Raw genomic sequence first — 17901 nt, 5'->3', positions numbered from 1 at the left:
TTCAGTAGCTCAGAGAGGTCAAAGGCTTTGCTTGGAGGCACAGCACAGTCCAAGGGGAAAGAACATGGGCCCCAACTTGTGGCTTCACACTGGGGCGCTACCACGTTGTTATGGCTTGCACTGGATAAAACAATGACCTGAGCCATGGAAATACTGCAGTCCCCAGGGGCCCTGCCGACCTCTGGGTGTAGGCAGGGTTTCCAGCTCTCTGGTTCCTCTCCCCCCCCCCCCCCCGGTTGTCCTCAGAGCCTTTAGTTTTGGACCCAGAGTCTGTAAACCCAAAGCTCCTCTGTGTGCCACATTCTAGACTTCCAGCATACGTACTGTCCTCCATTCTTAGGAAGGAGACAATAGCCTCTTTGAAGATACCAGAGTCAGTTTCTCAATTGCAAAGACTTGATCTCTCTTCCACTATGCTTCCATGTTTAGGAATTTACATTAGAGGTTTAACAGATGCTGGAGCCCTCCCTGCTTCCCCTGGAAATGAGAGATTTCTCCCACAGGAACATGCATGAAGGTTACAAGGAAAGGCCAGTCAACTCCTGGTTACTTGTTACTGAGTATTCTCACCACGGTAGGGTCAGGTGCTGGCCATTGTTCAGCAGCTGCCTTGCCATAATGTGGCAGCATTATGGTAACTACCTAGGGTAAGCCATGGATCACAGAAGGCCATGGACTGTTTCTGAACCCTCAAAACCAGCAAAGAGCTATTCCCTCACTACCCTTGAACATGCTTTTCTGTGCACTGCTTCAACTCTGTCAGCTGTCTTGTCTTGGGCAACTCAATTTCCCATTTTGGGTGGGGTTTAGCTTCTTCTAAGTTCTGTAACTTTGCTATGCTCCCAAGAGGCGCCTTCACTTGGTTCAACTGATCTCCCTCAACCCCAGGCAATACTCAGCCAGTTCCCAGCTCCCCCAGCCAGTCTCTGAAAGGTCACCAGAGGCCACAGAATACATGCTTCCTAAGCTTGCAGACCACCTGCTTTGCATTATTTATTATCCTGATGGACCCTCAAGGCCCTGAACCTGCCATGGTAGCCGAGGGCCCAGGACCCTGAGTGCTGGCTAGTGGCTTTTCACACAGTGCTTTTAGACAAAGCCAGTGTGAGGTCACAGAGTGCAGATGGCCTCTCCTCAGCCTTGGATCCCTCATGGTTAGATACCTTTAGGAACCCTCCAACACCAGCCCCAACTCTCCTCCTAGGCTTAGGACCCAGGCTTCCCTCTTTGGCCCAGGAGCCTTCCTCTTCTGCTGGTAGATTCAGCTTCTAAGTTAAGAGACTCCTTGCCTTTGTTTAATGACAATAATCCATATGAGCTCAACTTGATGAAGACCTAGCAAAGAACTGGCTGGAGTTAAAACCTGCCACCAACCAGGTGGGTGGAATAGCCATGGCCGAGCAGGTCTGAGACAAGTGAGACAGTGGGAAGCCACAGCACTCCAGTCCATTTCCATCATCACCCTCACCTCCAGTGAAATGACGTAGGCAAGAATGTTAGGAGGATCGTGTTAATGGGGTGATGAGAGTTAGGATGGTTTTGAAGAGGGCTGGGCAGAATTAGCAAGACACAGCTGAGTGTGATGGCACACACAGACACACAGACACACACACACACACACACACACACACACACACACACACACACACAGTCCGATGTAGGAGGATCAGGAGTTGGAGATCAGCCTGTGTCACAGAGGGGGACTCTGCCTCCAAACACCAAACAGAACTGTCAAGCTAAACCATCATCAGATCAATTGCCAAAACCCTATTTCCCCACAGCCTGAGCAGGGAGAAGAGGCAGGAGGTAGAAGGAAGCAGGTTTGCCTCTCTAGATCAATGGTTCTGAACTAAGGTGACATCCCTACTCTCCTGAACGTGCTAGGTGTTCTTGAGGCTGCAATGCCTATGAGGGGGAGGTAGTCATCAGAGAAGTAAGGTGGGCAGTTTTGGGCAGGGTCCTCATGCTAAATGCCTTATAAGACCCACTGCATACAGCTGCCTAGGCCATGAGCCTTAGGAAACACTGTCACAGGAGGCAGAGTACTGGATGATAAGGGCTTGCTGTGTTCTGAAATGCTCCTGATCATGGCAGGTAAACACACAGCTGGTCATCCCGGCCAGGCAGGACACTTGGCTTTGATGAGCGCTGAGGTCCTCTCTGGTTCCGACAGTTAATTCGATTTAGAAGGCAAGGTTGACACTGAGTTCTGGCAGCGCCTGGACTGTGCAATCCAGAACTGACTACAGCCTGTTCTGGGTTGTGAATCTCTTGGCCAGGGAGGATAATGAGAGCTGAGCTGACTGCAGAGGCCCCAGTCATTAGCGAGGACCCACAAGGGGAGTGCAGACAGCATGACGGGCCCTGTTGTTGCAGGGTCAGCCCACAGAATACTCAGAGCATCAGCTCAGCAAGGCGCCTGCGAGATAATTAACAGGGAATTGCCAGTCTCACCATGTGCTTTTCTGAGCCGGGTGCAGGGCAGCCTAGCCAGTTCCTAGGTGCTTGGCAGCCCCTAGCAAGCCTGTTCCTGCCTAGAATCCAGGGTTTTGGCAGACCCAGCTCAGTTTCACTTGCTCCAGTATGATGGGTGTAGCCTGGTCCTGCTCCTCATTGAGAAGGGATCACCAGCCCTGGGTGGGGGGAGGGGGGAAGGGGGTCCTGAGACCTACTTGGTTTCCCTGAGAGTGTCAAAGTGCCTGCTTTGGATAGAGGAAGACTCTGAACTCACAGTTCTTATTGCTGTACTAGAAGCTGGGTATCTGAAGGACAAAGTGGCAGGTCAGGAAAAACCAGCCCTCCCATTCTTGCCTGATGGAAAGAAGCCACATCATTTGGGAGGATTTAAAGGCCAACTGCTTCTCAGAGGCCCCACCCCCAGGCCTTGCACCACAGGAGGTTTTCAAGCAGACCCCAGGCACCAGGAAGATAGAGATGCTCCGTGCCTGCCCAGGGCAGTCCATCCCTGAAGGCACATGGATGCTCACCTGTGCGACAGAGTGGGTTTCATGGAGCTCATGGAGTTGAGGGGGGGCTGCATGGGGAGTTTCCCAGGGGGATCGTTCTGGCGGCTCTTCTGATGTCGGAGTAGCAGCAGACGGCCAAGTTCTTCACACCAGGAGGACAGCAGGGCTGCAAGAAAGGCCAGATGGTCAGTGGGCACACTCAAGCCTCCTCTGCACTGTTCCCAGAGGCCTCAGTGTTTTAAAGTATGAAATGGGCTGATGCTCTTGAAGAAGAAATAAAAATCATCTATGCCAATAATCCACTAGAAGGGCCAGTTGGAATGACCACCAGATTGAGAGTCCAGACAATGAAGAGGAGGGTATAGGGATGGAGCTAAGTCAGGGTGAGCTGAAAGAAAAGGGCCAACAGTGGCCTTGGATCAGGATAGGCACTGCTGTCCCCGACAGACTTCCAGCAAACCCCGTTACCCCATTCTCAGAACATTTAATGCTACCTGGCTTCTCACTACGGGCCTGTTAGAAACTGTAAGTTGCAGACCCTACTTACTCCTTTTTCGGAGTTGCTGAGGCTTCAGGAACAATCACTGAACTCTCTGAAACTCCCATCCAGAACTGTTGAGTATGCACCAGCTCCTCTCTCTTTTTCTCTCTCTCTCTCACACACACAGACACCCTAAAGATGGCCAAGGCGGCATGTGCAAAACTCTCTGCTACCAGCCTGAGTCTCCAGTGAACCGATGCTGGGGAAAGTTTTCCTCTCATCACCCCAGTGTAGCCACTAGGGACTGAAAGTCTCCATAAGGTCTTTCCAGGATCCAGTCAAGTTTAGGGAGGAGACATGGTAAGGCTGGGCTTGTCACCACCTCTCTGTGTGACCCTAAGAAGCTAACAAATTCCCTCTAAGCCTCAGATTGCCTGGAAGATAGATAAAGAGGGGTGCAGATTTTTATCCTGTGGCTCAGGCATGGGAAGTCACTCAGAGTAATCAAAGCCAGAGAGTGGAGAGTAGAGACAATGGCCCTGCCCTGGAAGAAACCCTACAGGAAGTAAAATGCTTTCAGCAGGTCCCAAACCCCATTGGCCTTCATCTCCTGGCTCTTCCCATTCAAGCAAGAAACCTGAAGTCACCACTGCCGGCACTGGAGGAATGTGCCCAAACACAATGACCAAGAGTACTGGGTATTTCAAACTGCCAGGCCCTGTGCAGGTGCCCCCTCAGCCCACAGCTCCGATGGGTCTCACTGGGGCTGCCAGGTGCTTGCTCAACATGCTGGTGCACAAAAGTGCCTGACCAAGGAGGGAAGGGAGGCTGAAGCCCTTGTGAGGGCACCTGTTTCTCCCTTAGAGGCAGGAAACATGCTGATGTGCCTTGCCCTTCTCTGTGGGTGCCCTCGCTGTCACCAGCACAGGGACAAGAATGCTGGGAAGCTGGTGAGGCTCCTAGTGGGGGCCCAGCACACACCAGACATGGCATGAGGGAAAGCTGACTCTCCAGAGAGACTGGCTCAGGCACAAGTGTGTTTTCAGATTGCTCCATTCTTCCCCAGGCCCTGGCTGTGCTTCTTGCACAGGGGACCACACATCTGGAAGCTCATTTGCACGCCAAGCACGAAGCCCAAATGGTTGCAGCTCTAAGGAGGCTGACTGCCAGCACAAAGGACGGATGCAGATGGGCTGCTTGCAACCTGCCTCTCTATCTTAGCCATTGTGGGACTCGGGGCTTTCCTTGGTGTCCACAGGCTGTCCTACCTGTGAAGAACAGGCTTGTCTACCTGTCCCCAGTGGAGTAAAGGTATAGGATTGGCCACGGGAAAGGGAAGGCAGCTGGTGTGATATGTGTTAGCTACATCTTCACATGCCTGGAAGGCCTCAATCCTGTGACCAAGGGGGCAAGAGGGGCGGTGGTGAGGACCCCTGTCTCCCTATGTTGGCTGAGAGCCTGGGGAGCATAGAGGTTGACAGCAGTCTACTCATAATGGGCATAAGCAATGCGGATGTTTGTGGGGGTGCAAACTAACAGGAGCTATTTGGAGACAAACACCACATGAATATGTGCAGCCAAAAAGGGAGTATGGGTCTGTTTAAAGACAGGCCAGGCAGAAGCCCATGGGGATTGAATGACCCAAGCAGATGGGGTCAAGCATACTTTGATCTGGGAAGGCCTACCTGCTTCCCTAAGGCAAATCTTGTCTGCTTGTCTCCACACTGGCTTCAACCTGTGTACTAGGTGACACCCAGGATGGGTAGCAGAGACATTTCTGGTCATAGCTTGTACTGTTCTCTGTGGTAGATAGGTCAAAAGTGCTCCATCAGCTGTCCAGCCAGCCAACACGGCTGGCCCTTGTCTTATCCTTAGATACACACTCATACACACACATGACTACACCCTCAGATCAATGACAACTAGAAGCAGGGTCCCCGGAGGCATGTGGTCTAAGACTGGACACTCAGGGGCAGGATTACAGCGGCACCCACTGCTTCCTCTGCTCCAGATGGCACTGTGGCAGGGTTTGACTATACTGGGGGCAGAGCATATCAAGCTGCAAACTTGTCTCTTGTACATAGTACTCCAGGAACCATCCCTATAGGTCCCTTCCTTGATGGCCTACCTGGGGCAGGCTCTGCACAACATCCAAGCACAGAGTCTGGTCTCTCAGATTGGAGCGAACCAGTTTCCTCACTAGCTCAACAGAACTCTGCACCAGGTGCCCTTCTATCTAACCTCATCATGGAGCTGTGGGAACTACTTTTGAGCCCAGCTGCCTACTCAACCCAGATTTCAAACGACTTCTCAAAATGGTATACAAACACACATAACCCAACACATCTAAAGTGATCAAAGGAGGGCTGGCAAGATGGCTCAGGGGTTGACAACTTGAGTTCCATCTTTGAGGCCCATGTGTTGGAAGGAGAATCAACTCATGCATATTGTCTTCTGACCTCCTCGTGTGTAATTTGTGTGTCACACGAACACATACATGCACATGAATACACATACAAATAAATGTTCCTAATTTAAAGAAAGTGATCCATTGGACATTTTGAGGCAGAATGTCACTGTGTAGCTCCGACTGACCTACTACTCGCTATGTAGAGCACAGTGGCCTCATATTTAAATTCCGCCTGCCTCTCTCTCCTCAGTGCTGAGATTAAAGGCATGTGTCCACAAATACTAACTGGCATTTTATTAGTAGACTCCATTTCAACCCGTTGTCACCTTAGGTGCCCAAGGATCTATATTAGTTTGACAAACAGATGCTGAATACCTACTGAGTGGGGAGCTTCATACACTAGGTAAGATCCTCTGTAAAAGCCAGCAAGCTAGGAGACACCCCGGATAGATCTAAGGGGTCAGCTGTATTCAGGGCAAGGGACAAAGAACAATCTGGGATCAAAACAGTCCTACCTGACATCTAGGCGATTTTTAGCTAAGCAATCATTTGTTCTCTCTAGGCCTTTATCGGTCAGTGGGTATAACACTAATGCCTACTCTTCAGGTTCATTATGATGTTTTCATGACACTGACACCAACAGAGTGCTTAAAACAGCAGACAGCAGGCTTTGTGCAGCCTTGTGGAGGGTTGCTGGAGCAGCCCTGAGATTCCTGCAAATACACCCTGCTCACTGCAGCCAGGGGAGTGGCTTGGAAATGGAAGACAGTCTCTCATTTCCTCATTCTAGAGCCTATTTTGCTCAGCAGGTTCCAGGCCCCTCTCCAGATGTCAGTCCAACAGACCACGACAGTCAGGCCTTTTGGCTTCTGGCCAGAAAATGTTTCTGTTTGCAAGTCCTCCCTTGCAACATTGTGCTTCTCTGATGGTGGCTTCCCGGGGAAGGCCTGTAGTCCCTTCTAAGGTGCTCAGGCAGGCCCCAGTGGGTACTAGTGGGGAACAGTAGCTGGGAGCACTGGCCCTCAAGTCCTGTTGTTTCTAGTTACAAGATACCACATGGGTTATGTGTCAGCTTAGGGCTCATTTTTAACCTATAAGGTGGACATGTCTGCTCCACAGAGCAGATGATATGCATCGTGTCTCCAGGTGAGTGCAAGTAGAAGCCAGGAAGATGGTAGGATGGGAATGGGGTTGGAGGGCCAAAGATTTCATAATGCATGTCAATTGAAGAAAGGCAGCCCTAGCAACTCAGCACTCACCGTTTGACCAGTGGGAGACACACGCTGAGGGACCAGACCCCCACTGTGTGACACCTAGGCAAGGTCGCAGGGTGGCTGCGAGTGAGGATGGTCTGAGTCACCGCTCTGAAGTGCAGGAAGACTATAGGCACACGGTCAGCGACGTTGCGCTCATCAGGCGGTGATCAGCATCAGCCCCCATAGTTGAGAGTGACAATAAGGAAGGCTCTGGGGCCTTGGTGTGTCTGTCCACTTCTGATCCCAGGGCAGAGTGCAGAGCCAGTGTCCTGTGTGGGTCTGAGCTCCAGACACTTATGGGAGACATGTGTGGGTAGATGGAGGCCTCGGGGCAGATGATGAAGCCATCTGCTCATTCAACACAGGCTCTGCATTCGGCCCTGTTCCTCCTTCCTCCCTGAGCTGCCAAGGGGCAGAGGAAAAACAGCCAGTGTCCTGCTGTGAGATAGGAAGTGAAGGCCAGTTTCCATCCAGGTGCAGCTGTGCCTCTTTGGCCGACACAAAGACATCTGTTATCCCCGAAGAAAGGTGTTTCTGCTCCCCTGTGTCCCCAAGGACATAACTAGGTTCTTCTATGGCAGTGGTACTGGGGGTACAGTAAGGCGCTACGCCCGTGACTACTGAAAACGAAAGCACACAGGAAAAAGACACAGAGGTTGATGACTGAGTTCCAGGAAGTGGGTCTGAGAGATTATGGAAGAGCCCGGTCCTCCACATCTACCTTCAAGATCTTTCTAGCAGCAACTCTCACAAGCAGGCAGCACCATGATGTCCTTCAGGGCAAAGAAAAGGGAAACTAGGGTAGAGGGGAGAGGCAAGGCAGGCTGGAATGCAGAGCCCTAGGCACTGACTGAACTCATGACCTACCGACCCCAGGTGTGCCTCCCCCAGGGACAGGGACAGGCCCCATATCTGCTTCAGTATCTGCACCTCCTAGCAGAGATCAGAGAGGAGGCAGAAGACAAAAGCAGAAAGGCTCTAATCTGGGAACTGCCTGGACACCTGGTATGGTGTGACGCTTCAGAGACTAGCCTTTGGTGGCCAATGATGATGGGATCCAATAGGGATACAGGGAGGAGAGGCTGGGTCTCAGCATCTAAGACAGTAAGCACACAGGGCCATAGGAGGTTGCCCCTCACCAGGCTGGGCTGGGCTTGAGCTTGAAATGGAGCAAGAAACCAGAGGCATCCAGGACTGTCACAGGGAAACAGGTTTCTGTGCAGCCAGGCAGGGAGGCTTGGACAAAGGAGTGGACTGCTCAGTGCTGTAAGATCCAGGGATTGGGAAGACCAGATGCAGGGAGAAACCTGAGTGGCAGTCTGGAGGGGATCAGAGAGCCGGAGGTAAGAGCTGAATAGAAAGAGGCTTTATCTAACAGGCTGCCACCAGGGAACACAGAGTGAAACAAAGGCATTCTGAGAGCACAAAGCATTTCTGTGGCTGGAAGGCAGCTGGGAAAAAGAGGGGTGTATGTGTACATGGGGCCGCAGGGACAGGAGGGTGGCATCTGAGACTTAGAACACCCAGGAAGGACTCTGACGTGGCCAGGCAAAGGCCTGCAAGACACAGGAGACTCCTTCTCCACACAGCCTTCTCCAGGAAGGAGAGGAATCAAGGAAGGGTCATTACTCCAGTAAATGGCTCATCACACATTTTAGAGACACAGGGGGCAATGACACGGCACTTCCTGGTGAGTCAGAGGCAAGAGCCCCCCACCAACCCGTCCACGCTAGTCCCAGGAGCACCCCCAGCTATCTCAAGAACATGCTCTTGTGCAGCCAGTTGGTCATGGTGTGCTGACCGTGTCAGCAACCGGTTCTTTTCACAAACTGCCGGCTCCAAGCGCTGCCAGGATTCACAACAGGACCACACACCATGCTGTCTCCCAGCCTGCCTGTCAACAACCCACCCTACTTTGGGTAGTCAGGAAGCAAACGGGGCCATGTCTCCAGGGGATAGACATGAGATTGGAGGGGTTCACTTCCATAGTCCCAGCACTGAGCCGAGGATTTAGTAAGAACTATGCAGCTAAGAAACGCATGACTAACAGGTTGCAGTGAGTCACAGACAGAAATAGCTCAGCACATGAGAGTATGGGAAACGGTCAGTCATGCACTCTATCTGAAACCCAGGCTGTCGAGCGATTGCAAGGCCCCTGAATGCAATTCAATCTCCACGGCACTGTCGCCACATAAAACCTACCACAGTGGCTACTCGCACTTTTCATGCCATGCACAGCCACAGGGTAATGAGACTAAATGTAAACAGCCTTCGGGAGCAACAGTGTAGGTGACTTGAGGACAACTGCCACCTTCATGTCGTCTGCTCAAGTGCTGGCGCTAGTGCTCATGGTGTCTGCACAGCTCCCATGGGGTAACCACAAGAAAAAAGACAACCTCCTATGCCTTTAGGTGGGGCAGCTCATCATACCCTCACATCTTCCTCTTTCATCTCTCAAGCACAAGGTCCTGACCCCACTATTGATCCCTCTGGGAGCCTCTTTCTTGGGCTGGACTCTCTAGAACTCACCAGGGATACACAGGCCTGGGCTCATGGCTTCATTCTGCGTGTAAAATGGGGAGACAGTAAGAATTCCTCTTGTTTATAGGCCTGCTCTGAGGAGCCCCAAGACAGTTGACCAGGCTTAACTTTAGAAGCTCCCGTGAGAAGCAGCAAGTTTCCTCCCTCCTTGAGGTCAACATTGAACAAGTTCACAGACAAATCCAGATGCGACCCTGGTAGGGAGAGTATCCTACAGGATAAATTGGCCGGTTTCCCCTGCTGACCTACTCTGTAGGCTTTTCAAGGCTGAGATACTTGACAAATAGAAAATGGGCCTGGTCCCTTGTGGGTCTGTTTCTCTCAAACTCTAGGAGACTAACACAAAAGTTCATAAATGCTAAAAATTTTTCACTTGGCACCTTTATACTTGATGCTCCTGGGTTGGGCAGTGCCATTTCTGACACCCGACAGTGTCCATTCACTCCAATCCACATCTCACCTAGACATGTACCTATTCTTGTTTCAGTTCCTGTGCCCAAAGTACCAGGGGCCAGCCTGGTGACACCCTCTCCCTCTGTAGGGGCATTGAGCACAGGGCCTGGAACAAACTCTACAGACACTGTCTCCAAACAGACCAGCTTTGGAGGGTTCTCAGCATTCAGCCAACTGTGCCCTTAAAGAGGTGGGAGGGTGACAGGAGCCAGGGCTCTGCTCCTAGTAGAGCCAGGCAGTTGTGCCTATATCCTGAAGAACAGAAATGTCCTCAGAATTGTCACTCTGCTTCCTCGTCATAGGACTGACAGACTGGTTCCTGCTGGCCTCTGGAGGCCTCCTCTGCTGCTTGCCTGAGAAATGGAGAAATGGCCCCACTCCCTGCCGTAGGAGGAACCCACAGAGGAAGCATGTGACCATGAGACGAGATTCTTCTAGTCTTGGGCTGGGGCAGGTTACTCTGAGTCATTGAGGCAGTAATACAGCCTTAGGCTCTACAGGCACATCTGTCTATGGGTGACCGTCCTGACCCTGCTCACCCTGCTGCGAATGAAGATCTGCCAGAACCACAGAGACAGTGTTCCCCCTTCCCAGCTATTCACATCCTCAGCTTCACTCTCACCTCCCATGCCTCAAAGGCTTCCCCAGGACAATATTGTATTGGAGGAAGAGGGGGTGGGGTGGAGATTGGCGGATTCAAACATGATCACTCTATAAGACAGAGGCTCTGCCATGGACGCACAGGACTTCCCTTTGTGTCCATGGCAGACCTATCATGAAGAGACATTGAAGTACCATCCCAGTTTCTCATCTGAGCTGAGCTCCATACCAACTTCCTATGTGGCCACAAGCAGCTTTTGCCCTTTTCTAAGTCCTACGTGGGAAGTACTCTGCAGCTTTAGCAAAAGGGGTCAGGACTTCTTTGTGGTCACAGGGAGCTGACTTAGGGGGTGCCAACACTAGCCCCTGGTTTTCTGTGGAGGAAGCTCTCCTAAGGAATTGCCAAACTGTTGCCCCGCTTTCTCAGTGAGGTGTTGGCCTGAGCTTCAACAGCTTCTGTTTTTCCCAGACCGTCCTCACCTTCTGTTCCCTGTTCTGCCATCCCCATCACTGTGTGGTAAAAAGGGCAAAACCAGGAGAAGCTGCCTGCTGTCACACTGGCTGGGAATGCTTCCGTTACCCCCTCATCCTTACAGCTTAGGCTCCACGGGGCAAGGACTGTGGAGAGCTAGGTGTGGTGTGCAGCCTGCCTGGGACATGCACATGAGTTCCCTCACAGCTCCCCAGGCTTTGACAGCATGGGCTTAACGGATCTTGTGGTGTGACCCAGCTTCTGGCCACTCTTCCCCTATCCCCTCCCCCCCTCAACCCCTACTTCAGCCTCAGAACACTCCTGCTCACTCCCACTCCACCCTTCCCAAGGGCCCTATGGTTGGCAGAAGCTGGAGTCTCAAGGCGTGTGAACACACCCTGGGAACTGAACTCTGGGAGACCTTGGAGCCTGCAAGGCTGATTCCCAAACCAGTTTGGCAATTCCTTGCCCTGCGGAGGCTGTCCAGGCTGAGCAAGAGGGGACCCAAGAAGAGGCCAGATGAATTGAGCCTCTTGGGGCTTCAAAAGAACCCAGTCTGAAAAGAGTCCTGCCCACTTCCCATTACCATCAGGCTAGCCTTAGGTAAGATTTCAGGCTCAAACCCTAAGACACTCCAGTGCAAAGTCAAGAGCGTGTTTTCATCAGAAAGAGAGTGTCCTACCCTTAAGAAGTTTCCACCTCTGCAAAGTGTCCTCTCAGAGTGCCGTGGACCTGAGGATGGGCTTAGGCTGGGACGTGAGCCAGCAAGCTGCTGCTCTTGGCTGAGAACAGCTGGCTGGGAGCCACTTCTGGAGATTTCCCTCTTGAAGTAGTGGCTCACCGGTCTTCTCACTGATCCCCCTGTGGGCGGACAGCTCTAGCTCCTCTCCAGGAGAAGTCAGGAGCCTGACTCAGGCCAGTGCTTAGTGTGTGACAGGTCGTGACCTTTGTCATCCCAGGCTGTAAGGGACATTTGCTGGCTAGGGACTGCAGGCCACTACCTCGGGAAATGAAGGAGCATTAATAACAAAGCAAGGGGAGCAAAGAGAAGGCTCAGTGGGTAAGGGTGCTTGGCACCAAGCCTAACAGCTTGAGTTCAAATCCCAGGACGGAAATGGTGTTAGGAGAGAAGTGGTTCCCACAAACTGCCCTTTAATCTCCACACACAAACATATACATGTAAAAAATAAAACACAAAAGACAACAGGCCAGATCTTTAGTCCCAATACTCAGGAGGCAGTGGCCCTCCACCATTGCCAATTCCTCTGAGTTTGAGGCCAGCCTGGTCTTCACAGAAAGTTCCAGGACAGCCAGGCTACACAGGCCTTATCTTAAAAACAAGTAACAACAACGCAAGTGCTGGAAGTGGTAGCTCAGTGGAAGAACATTTGTCTAACAGGTTTGAGGCTCTGGGTTCAATCCCTACTACCACAACAGGAGGATAAAGTAAGTATGCAGCAGCAGGAAGAGCACCCTAAGGAGGGAGGTAACTATGGCCTTCCTTTTAGAACCTTGGGCCCATGCCCGTGAAAGGCCAGCTCTTCACATCTTGGGATGAAATGGATTTGACCAGGGCAGATCTCCTTGGTGCTCAGGAACACTGGTTCCTGAGGAGCTATTTGAGGACTCCCCTCCTGCCCTGCTGCAACTCCTTCTTTCCCTAAGGAGCACCTGAACAAGCCCAGGATAGCCCAGAGGCCCCGAGGCGGCAATGAGGTAGGAAACGGACGAAATCAGCTAGCCTGGGAGACCAGGATGCTCTCTCACACTGGCCTGGGTGTCTAAGGTGAGATAGGCACAACCCACTTTGTTGTGCCTAGAGCTGGAGCAGGAACAGTCTCAAGATCCATTTCCTTTCTGCACATGTGCTCTCCTGCAGGCTAAAACCCCACCACCCTCTGCTGGATCCCAGGTACCTGGGGGGAGGGGTAAGGAAGTACAGTGGGGGTCTCTTTTTCCCCTGGGTAATATCTAAGCCATCTCAGTGGGACACACAGTATGGAGTGAGCCCATGTCTTCCTTAGATAGTACAGAATCCCCAGTTCTCAACACACCAGGGCTAGATGGCAACATTCCACACGTTTGTGTGCTGAGATGCCTGGCTGTATACTCCAGGACCCCTCAAATGACAGAGCTCATGAACCAAATAGAGGCTATCTGGGGTGACTAAGCCTTGAGGAGGTGATTACCCCACAGCAAACTTGTATGGACAAAGGAACAATCCAGACGATTCCCAAAACTTGGGGGGCATGGAGATTAGGCATCGGTGAGCACGGGTGGAAGCACTCAGAGTGACCCACACCCTTCACTGCTGGGCTTGGGCAGATTCAGGATGCACCTGTTGGCCAGACCCTGTATTACCTGCCCTCTGACCTCTCATCTTACTCACCAGCTGCCTAACCAGGTAAGTTTTAGACTTTCAGTATTCTGGTACAAAACACAGATGGGGGCCTCCTCTCCCCAACTCCAGGCTATGGAGTTAGCTGTAGTCACTCTGGGACAGACAAGTGCTCTTCTTTAGAAGAACCCACAGTTCTCCTAAACATGGCAAGCAAGGGTGCTTGGAGGCTCCTTCCCGCCCAGTCATCAAGAGGATTCTCCACCCAGAAACTGGGTGTCGTGGCCGTCTTCCTACTCACCAAATGAGAGCACAGTTTCTATGCCCTCCCTGACTGCCTATTCCACTCTTCTGAACAAGCCTGATGGAGATACTTGACAGGGAACCACCTGTGTCTGGCTGCAACCACCTCCTCTCCAGAGGCCCATTTGGTAGGTAGATAGTCTGCTGCAGAGAAACGCCAGACTGAACTCTTTATGCCACTGGGTCTTCTTCTAAAGCGTAGGGTCCGCTTTTACACCCTGGAGAAACAGTCCGGAACATGTTCCAGAATGCCAACTACCTGTTTAGTTATAGACACTCTTGGTTTTAGATAGATGCCACCTGAAGCAAAGCCCAGAGACTCTTTGTACAGTACATGGGGGGGGGGGGGAGCAGGCAAAGAGATTTAAAAAATAAAATCTTTTTAACCTGACATAATTTTCTGTGGGCTTCTTAAAATATGCAGCCATCTTGTTGCAGTGAACGTCATTCTATTGAGACCAGGGGCACGGCTTCCTGGCTACTCCTGTCACTCAGTAAGTAGCACACCGGTGTGCAACATTCGTATGTCCTGGACAGGGAAGTCCCAGGGCAGGACTGAACTATCTGGATTTCCGGGCCAGACATTCCTCTTGCCCTCAGAGTCGAGTCATCTGGAAATCTGACTACGACTACTAGACCACAATCCCTGTGGGGTCTCTGATTCAGTAGGACAGACATGAAGAATCTGCATTTCCGCCAGGTTATAGTGACGTCACTTGGGGAAGAGCTGCATGGAATGTTCTCTTAAGTGCTTCAGGAATGGATTTGAGAGACTCACCCTTCTCTCTCCCTTCCACTGAAATATGTTCGGGAGCTCGCAGGACCAGCTCTGTGAGCTTGACAAACGGTCTCTTGGGTTGCTGTTGAGCTCCACTGACCTTTGCAGACTGTCTGCAGAATGGCTGCAGAGGTTTGACCTTGGACTCTCTCAGCCCAGAGAAAGCATCCTGGGCTGGAGACAGGCCTGGGTGGAGCCCTGGTTTTAGGTTTTATGTCAGACTTTGGAGCAAGGCCCAGGTGGGGTATGCACCTGCCTCACCTGCAGGTGACCTTTCTGTCTGCACAGGTGTTCTGGAGGCATGCTGGAGCTACAGGTGGAGAACTTGATTCAGGACCTGGTGACTCTGCCTGAGGAGCCTGATGGAAGCTTCTCTATTTGGGAACCATGGGTCTGTTTCCAGCAGCTCTCCGTGCCACCGTCAACAGCTGGACTGGCTGAATGAAGTTGAGTACATTGTGCCTTGTGGCCATAGGGCTGAGTCAGCTGTGGGGTCTCAGGAGCAGGGCCCAGGTAAGGCAGGTCTTGATGGGGCGGGGGGGGGAGGGGGGCAGCCACAAGACAGACAGCAGCCTGGGCCATCTGCTGTTCAGTCAGTCCCAGCTTCTGGTTTCTCTTCAGAGCCTCTGGAGGAGGCAACCATCATTTGTTTAGGCCTCTGTAGTGTTTAATCACCACATAACACTCCCTCCGCCCCTTCAGCTCCTGCTCTCTCCCTGCAGGAAACAGCTTTTGCCTTCTGCCTCTGATGGAGGCCATGAAAAATTAACAGAGCTTGAGGCGAAAGAGAGATGAAAACACTGCAGCAGGAGGGGCTGGGGCTGGACAGCCAGCTGGCCAAGCTGAGTGGGCACCAGCAGGGTAAGCTTGAGGCCTGAGGGGCTGGTCTGGCCAGACAATTGGCAACCCAGCAAGGCCACAGGGTCATGGATGGTGGTCACTCGGATGGAGCAAGTTCAGTGACCCTCAGGGAAGCCAGACTTCACAGTTTGGATCCTCCTGGGATCCTGAGTCCACGGAAAATCTGAGGATGAGAATTGTTTCTTTCTCTGACCTTAAAAGAGCCAGGTCATCCAGGCATATGTCCTCAGAAGGTCAGCTGCAGATGCTGGACAAATCAGGACATCCCTTTTTTCCAGGGTCCCGACAGTCCTGGGAACCACTGATCACTATGTCTATTCTCCAGGCCCCAAGAGACAGCAAGGGACTTGCTTAAAGACAACCAGAGAGAGCAAATGGCAGGGGTATCTATCCTCTTTGAGGGAGAAAAACGGCTTTTTGTTTACGAAGTCCATAAATACATGTTCCTTACAGAGCAGACATTCACAAAAGCAGGAAGAGGGAACAGGCTCCAGACTCACTGTTCTCCCAATACCTGGCCCACCTCCCTGTCCCGTTTCTGAAGAGGCCATGATGCATACAATTAGAATAGTGGAGACAGTGCCATTAGGGGACCACAGCTGCTGCAGGCTTTTTTTTTTTTTCTTTGCAGGCTCTTTCTACCGTAGACTCATAGCAAACTTTTCAACCCCACCCAGACACTCATTTTGGGGTGTTCCTTCTCCAGCTTGACCTCCTCAGCCAGGGCTTCCTGCCAGCCACCGGACTTATTAGCCTGCCACCCTTGCTTCATTGTTCTGATGAGCTCTGGTCTCCTGCCACCTAAAAAAATCTTAGCTGAAGGATTCCAGTCCCCTCGTGAATGACAGTTTCTCAGAGCCAGTTTCTCTACGTGGCTTCCACCATCACATGCGAAGTGACGGGGTGACAAGCACTACTGGAGGCAGTTAGGTGTGTGGTAAGGCAGAAAGAAGCCCTTTCTACAAGTTGTAGGAATCCCTTTTCAAGGATGGGGATCTTCGGTCAAACACACTGTCAGAGTCCCAGAGGACAGGACTCTCTCTATGCTCTATAGCTGGTCTCTTTCAAAGACCCAGAATTGGAACTCCAACTGTAATCCATACCTCACCAGAGAAAAACAGAGTGTGTGTAAGGTGTGTGTGCTCTCTCTCTCCTTTGTTCACATGGTGAGACAGGAAAACTCCATGATCTAAGGGTCATAGAAGACTCTTGAGGAAGGTTCCCTGCACTAATGGAAAGTTGATCAATTGTCATATAGAATGGAGAAAAACTATTACTGAAATGTCCCAAAAGAAAGTGAAAAGCAGGGGGGCCTATGGAGACTGATGCACCAATCAAGAACCATGTACGGAGAGGACTTAGGCCCTCTGCTCAGATGTAGCCCATAGGCAGCTCAGTCTCCATTTGGGTACTCAAGTAAGGGAAAGAGGGGCTGTCTGTAACATGGAATCTGTCGCCTGTCCCTTGATCACTTCCCTCTGGAGGATGAAGCCAGTCCTGATGAGACTTGATAGCCTGGGGACAGTTGGTCGGGGAGGAGGGCTCCCTGTCTCTGAGGACTAGGGGAGGGGATAGCAGGGGAAGAGGGAGGGAGGGTGGGACTGGGATGAGACAAGGGAGGGGCTGCAATCGGGATGTACAGTGAGTATGTAATACATAAATAAAATTGAATTTTAAAAAAGCGAAAAGGAAGCTGAGTGTGGTGTGGTGTGCGCTGGGGAGGCAGAGGCAGGTGGATCTCTGTGAGTTCTAAGACAACCTGGTCTATATGGTGAGTTCTAGGACAGCTGGTGCTAGAAAAGAAGGAAAGAAGAAAGGAAAGAAGGAAGGAAAGAATTGAAAAGGCCAGCTGCCTGAAGTAAAGGAGGAGTCTTGAGACAGAAGAGAGGAGCCCAGGTTGAAGAGCTTGGCTCCCCACGACTGTACAATGACTCAGGAAGCCTTTGAGAAGAGAGGGATGTGGACTCTGTGGCAGCCACTTCTGGCCTCTTCAGCCTCCTTGAAAACCCAAGACAGAAAGGGCCCAGACCCCGCTTTCCTGTTCCACGCAGAGATAACCACGCAAGAAAAAATAAACTAAAGAGCTCAGGAGCCTGGTGAAACTTTGGGAAGTCAACAGCATTTAACAAAGCTCACACCATCCATCACTTGGGCCCAGCCATTTAGATACCGGGCATTTGATTAAACTAATGTGGGTGGCTGGGGCGAGGCATGGCTGGGCGCTTCCTACCCTCGCCTACAAATTAGACCGTCACACACAATCCGATTACCTTGACTGCCACATTTATCTTGAGAGCGGGGCCATCCATCACTCCTCAGTGGCTGGCTCTACCCGCCCCATGCTAATTCCATCAGGAGGGGAGTCAAGTTTGTCCCAAAGCAGCGTCAGGTGATGTGCGCTCATAGTTAGTGCAACACCTACGTGCCTCAAGTTACCCAGGA

At 51.7% G+C, this 17901-nt stretch overlaps 1 protein-coding gene across 5 annotated transcripts in view; it reads right to left on the bottom strand.

Moving 5' to 3' along the window:
- Zmiz1 (zinc finger MIZ-type containing 1) overlaps window positions 1-17901 on the bottom strand; it is a 201262-nt gene that overhangs the window by 27362 nt on the left and 155999 nt on the right. For all 5 annotated transcript variants that reach the window (XM_055612239.1, XM_055612236.1, XM_055612235.1 and 2 more), the window contains one exon: window positions 2988-3132. In XM_055612239.1, coding sequence (XP_055468214.1) covers window positions 2988-3132 — 145 coding nt within the window. The remainder of the gene's footprint in view (window positions 1-2987; window positions 3133-17901) is intronic.

This window comes from Psammomys obesus, unplaced genomic scaffold (genome assembly GCF_907164565.1).
Source record: "Psammomys obesus unplaced genomic scaffold, mPsaObe1.curated_primary_1811, whole genome shotgun sequence".
Lineage (NCBI taxonomy): Eukaryota > Metazoa > Chordata > Mammalia > Rodentia > Muridae > Psammomys > Psammomys obesus.
The sequence above is the reverse complement of the archived record's forward strand: the minus strand, read 5'-3'. Positions and strand labels throughout refer to the sequence as shown.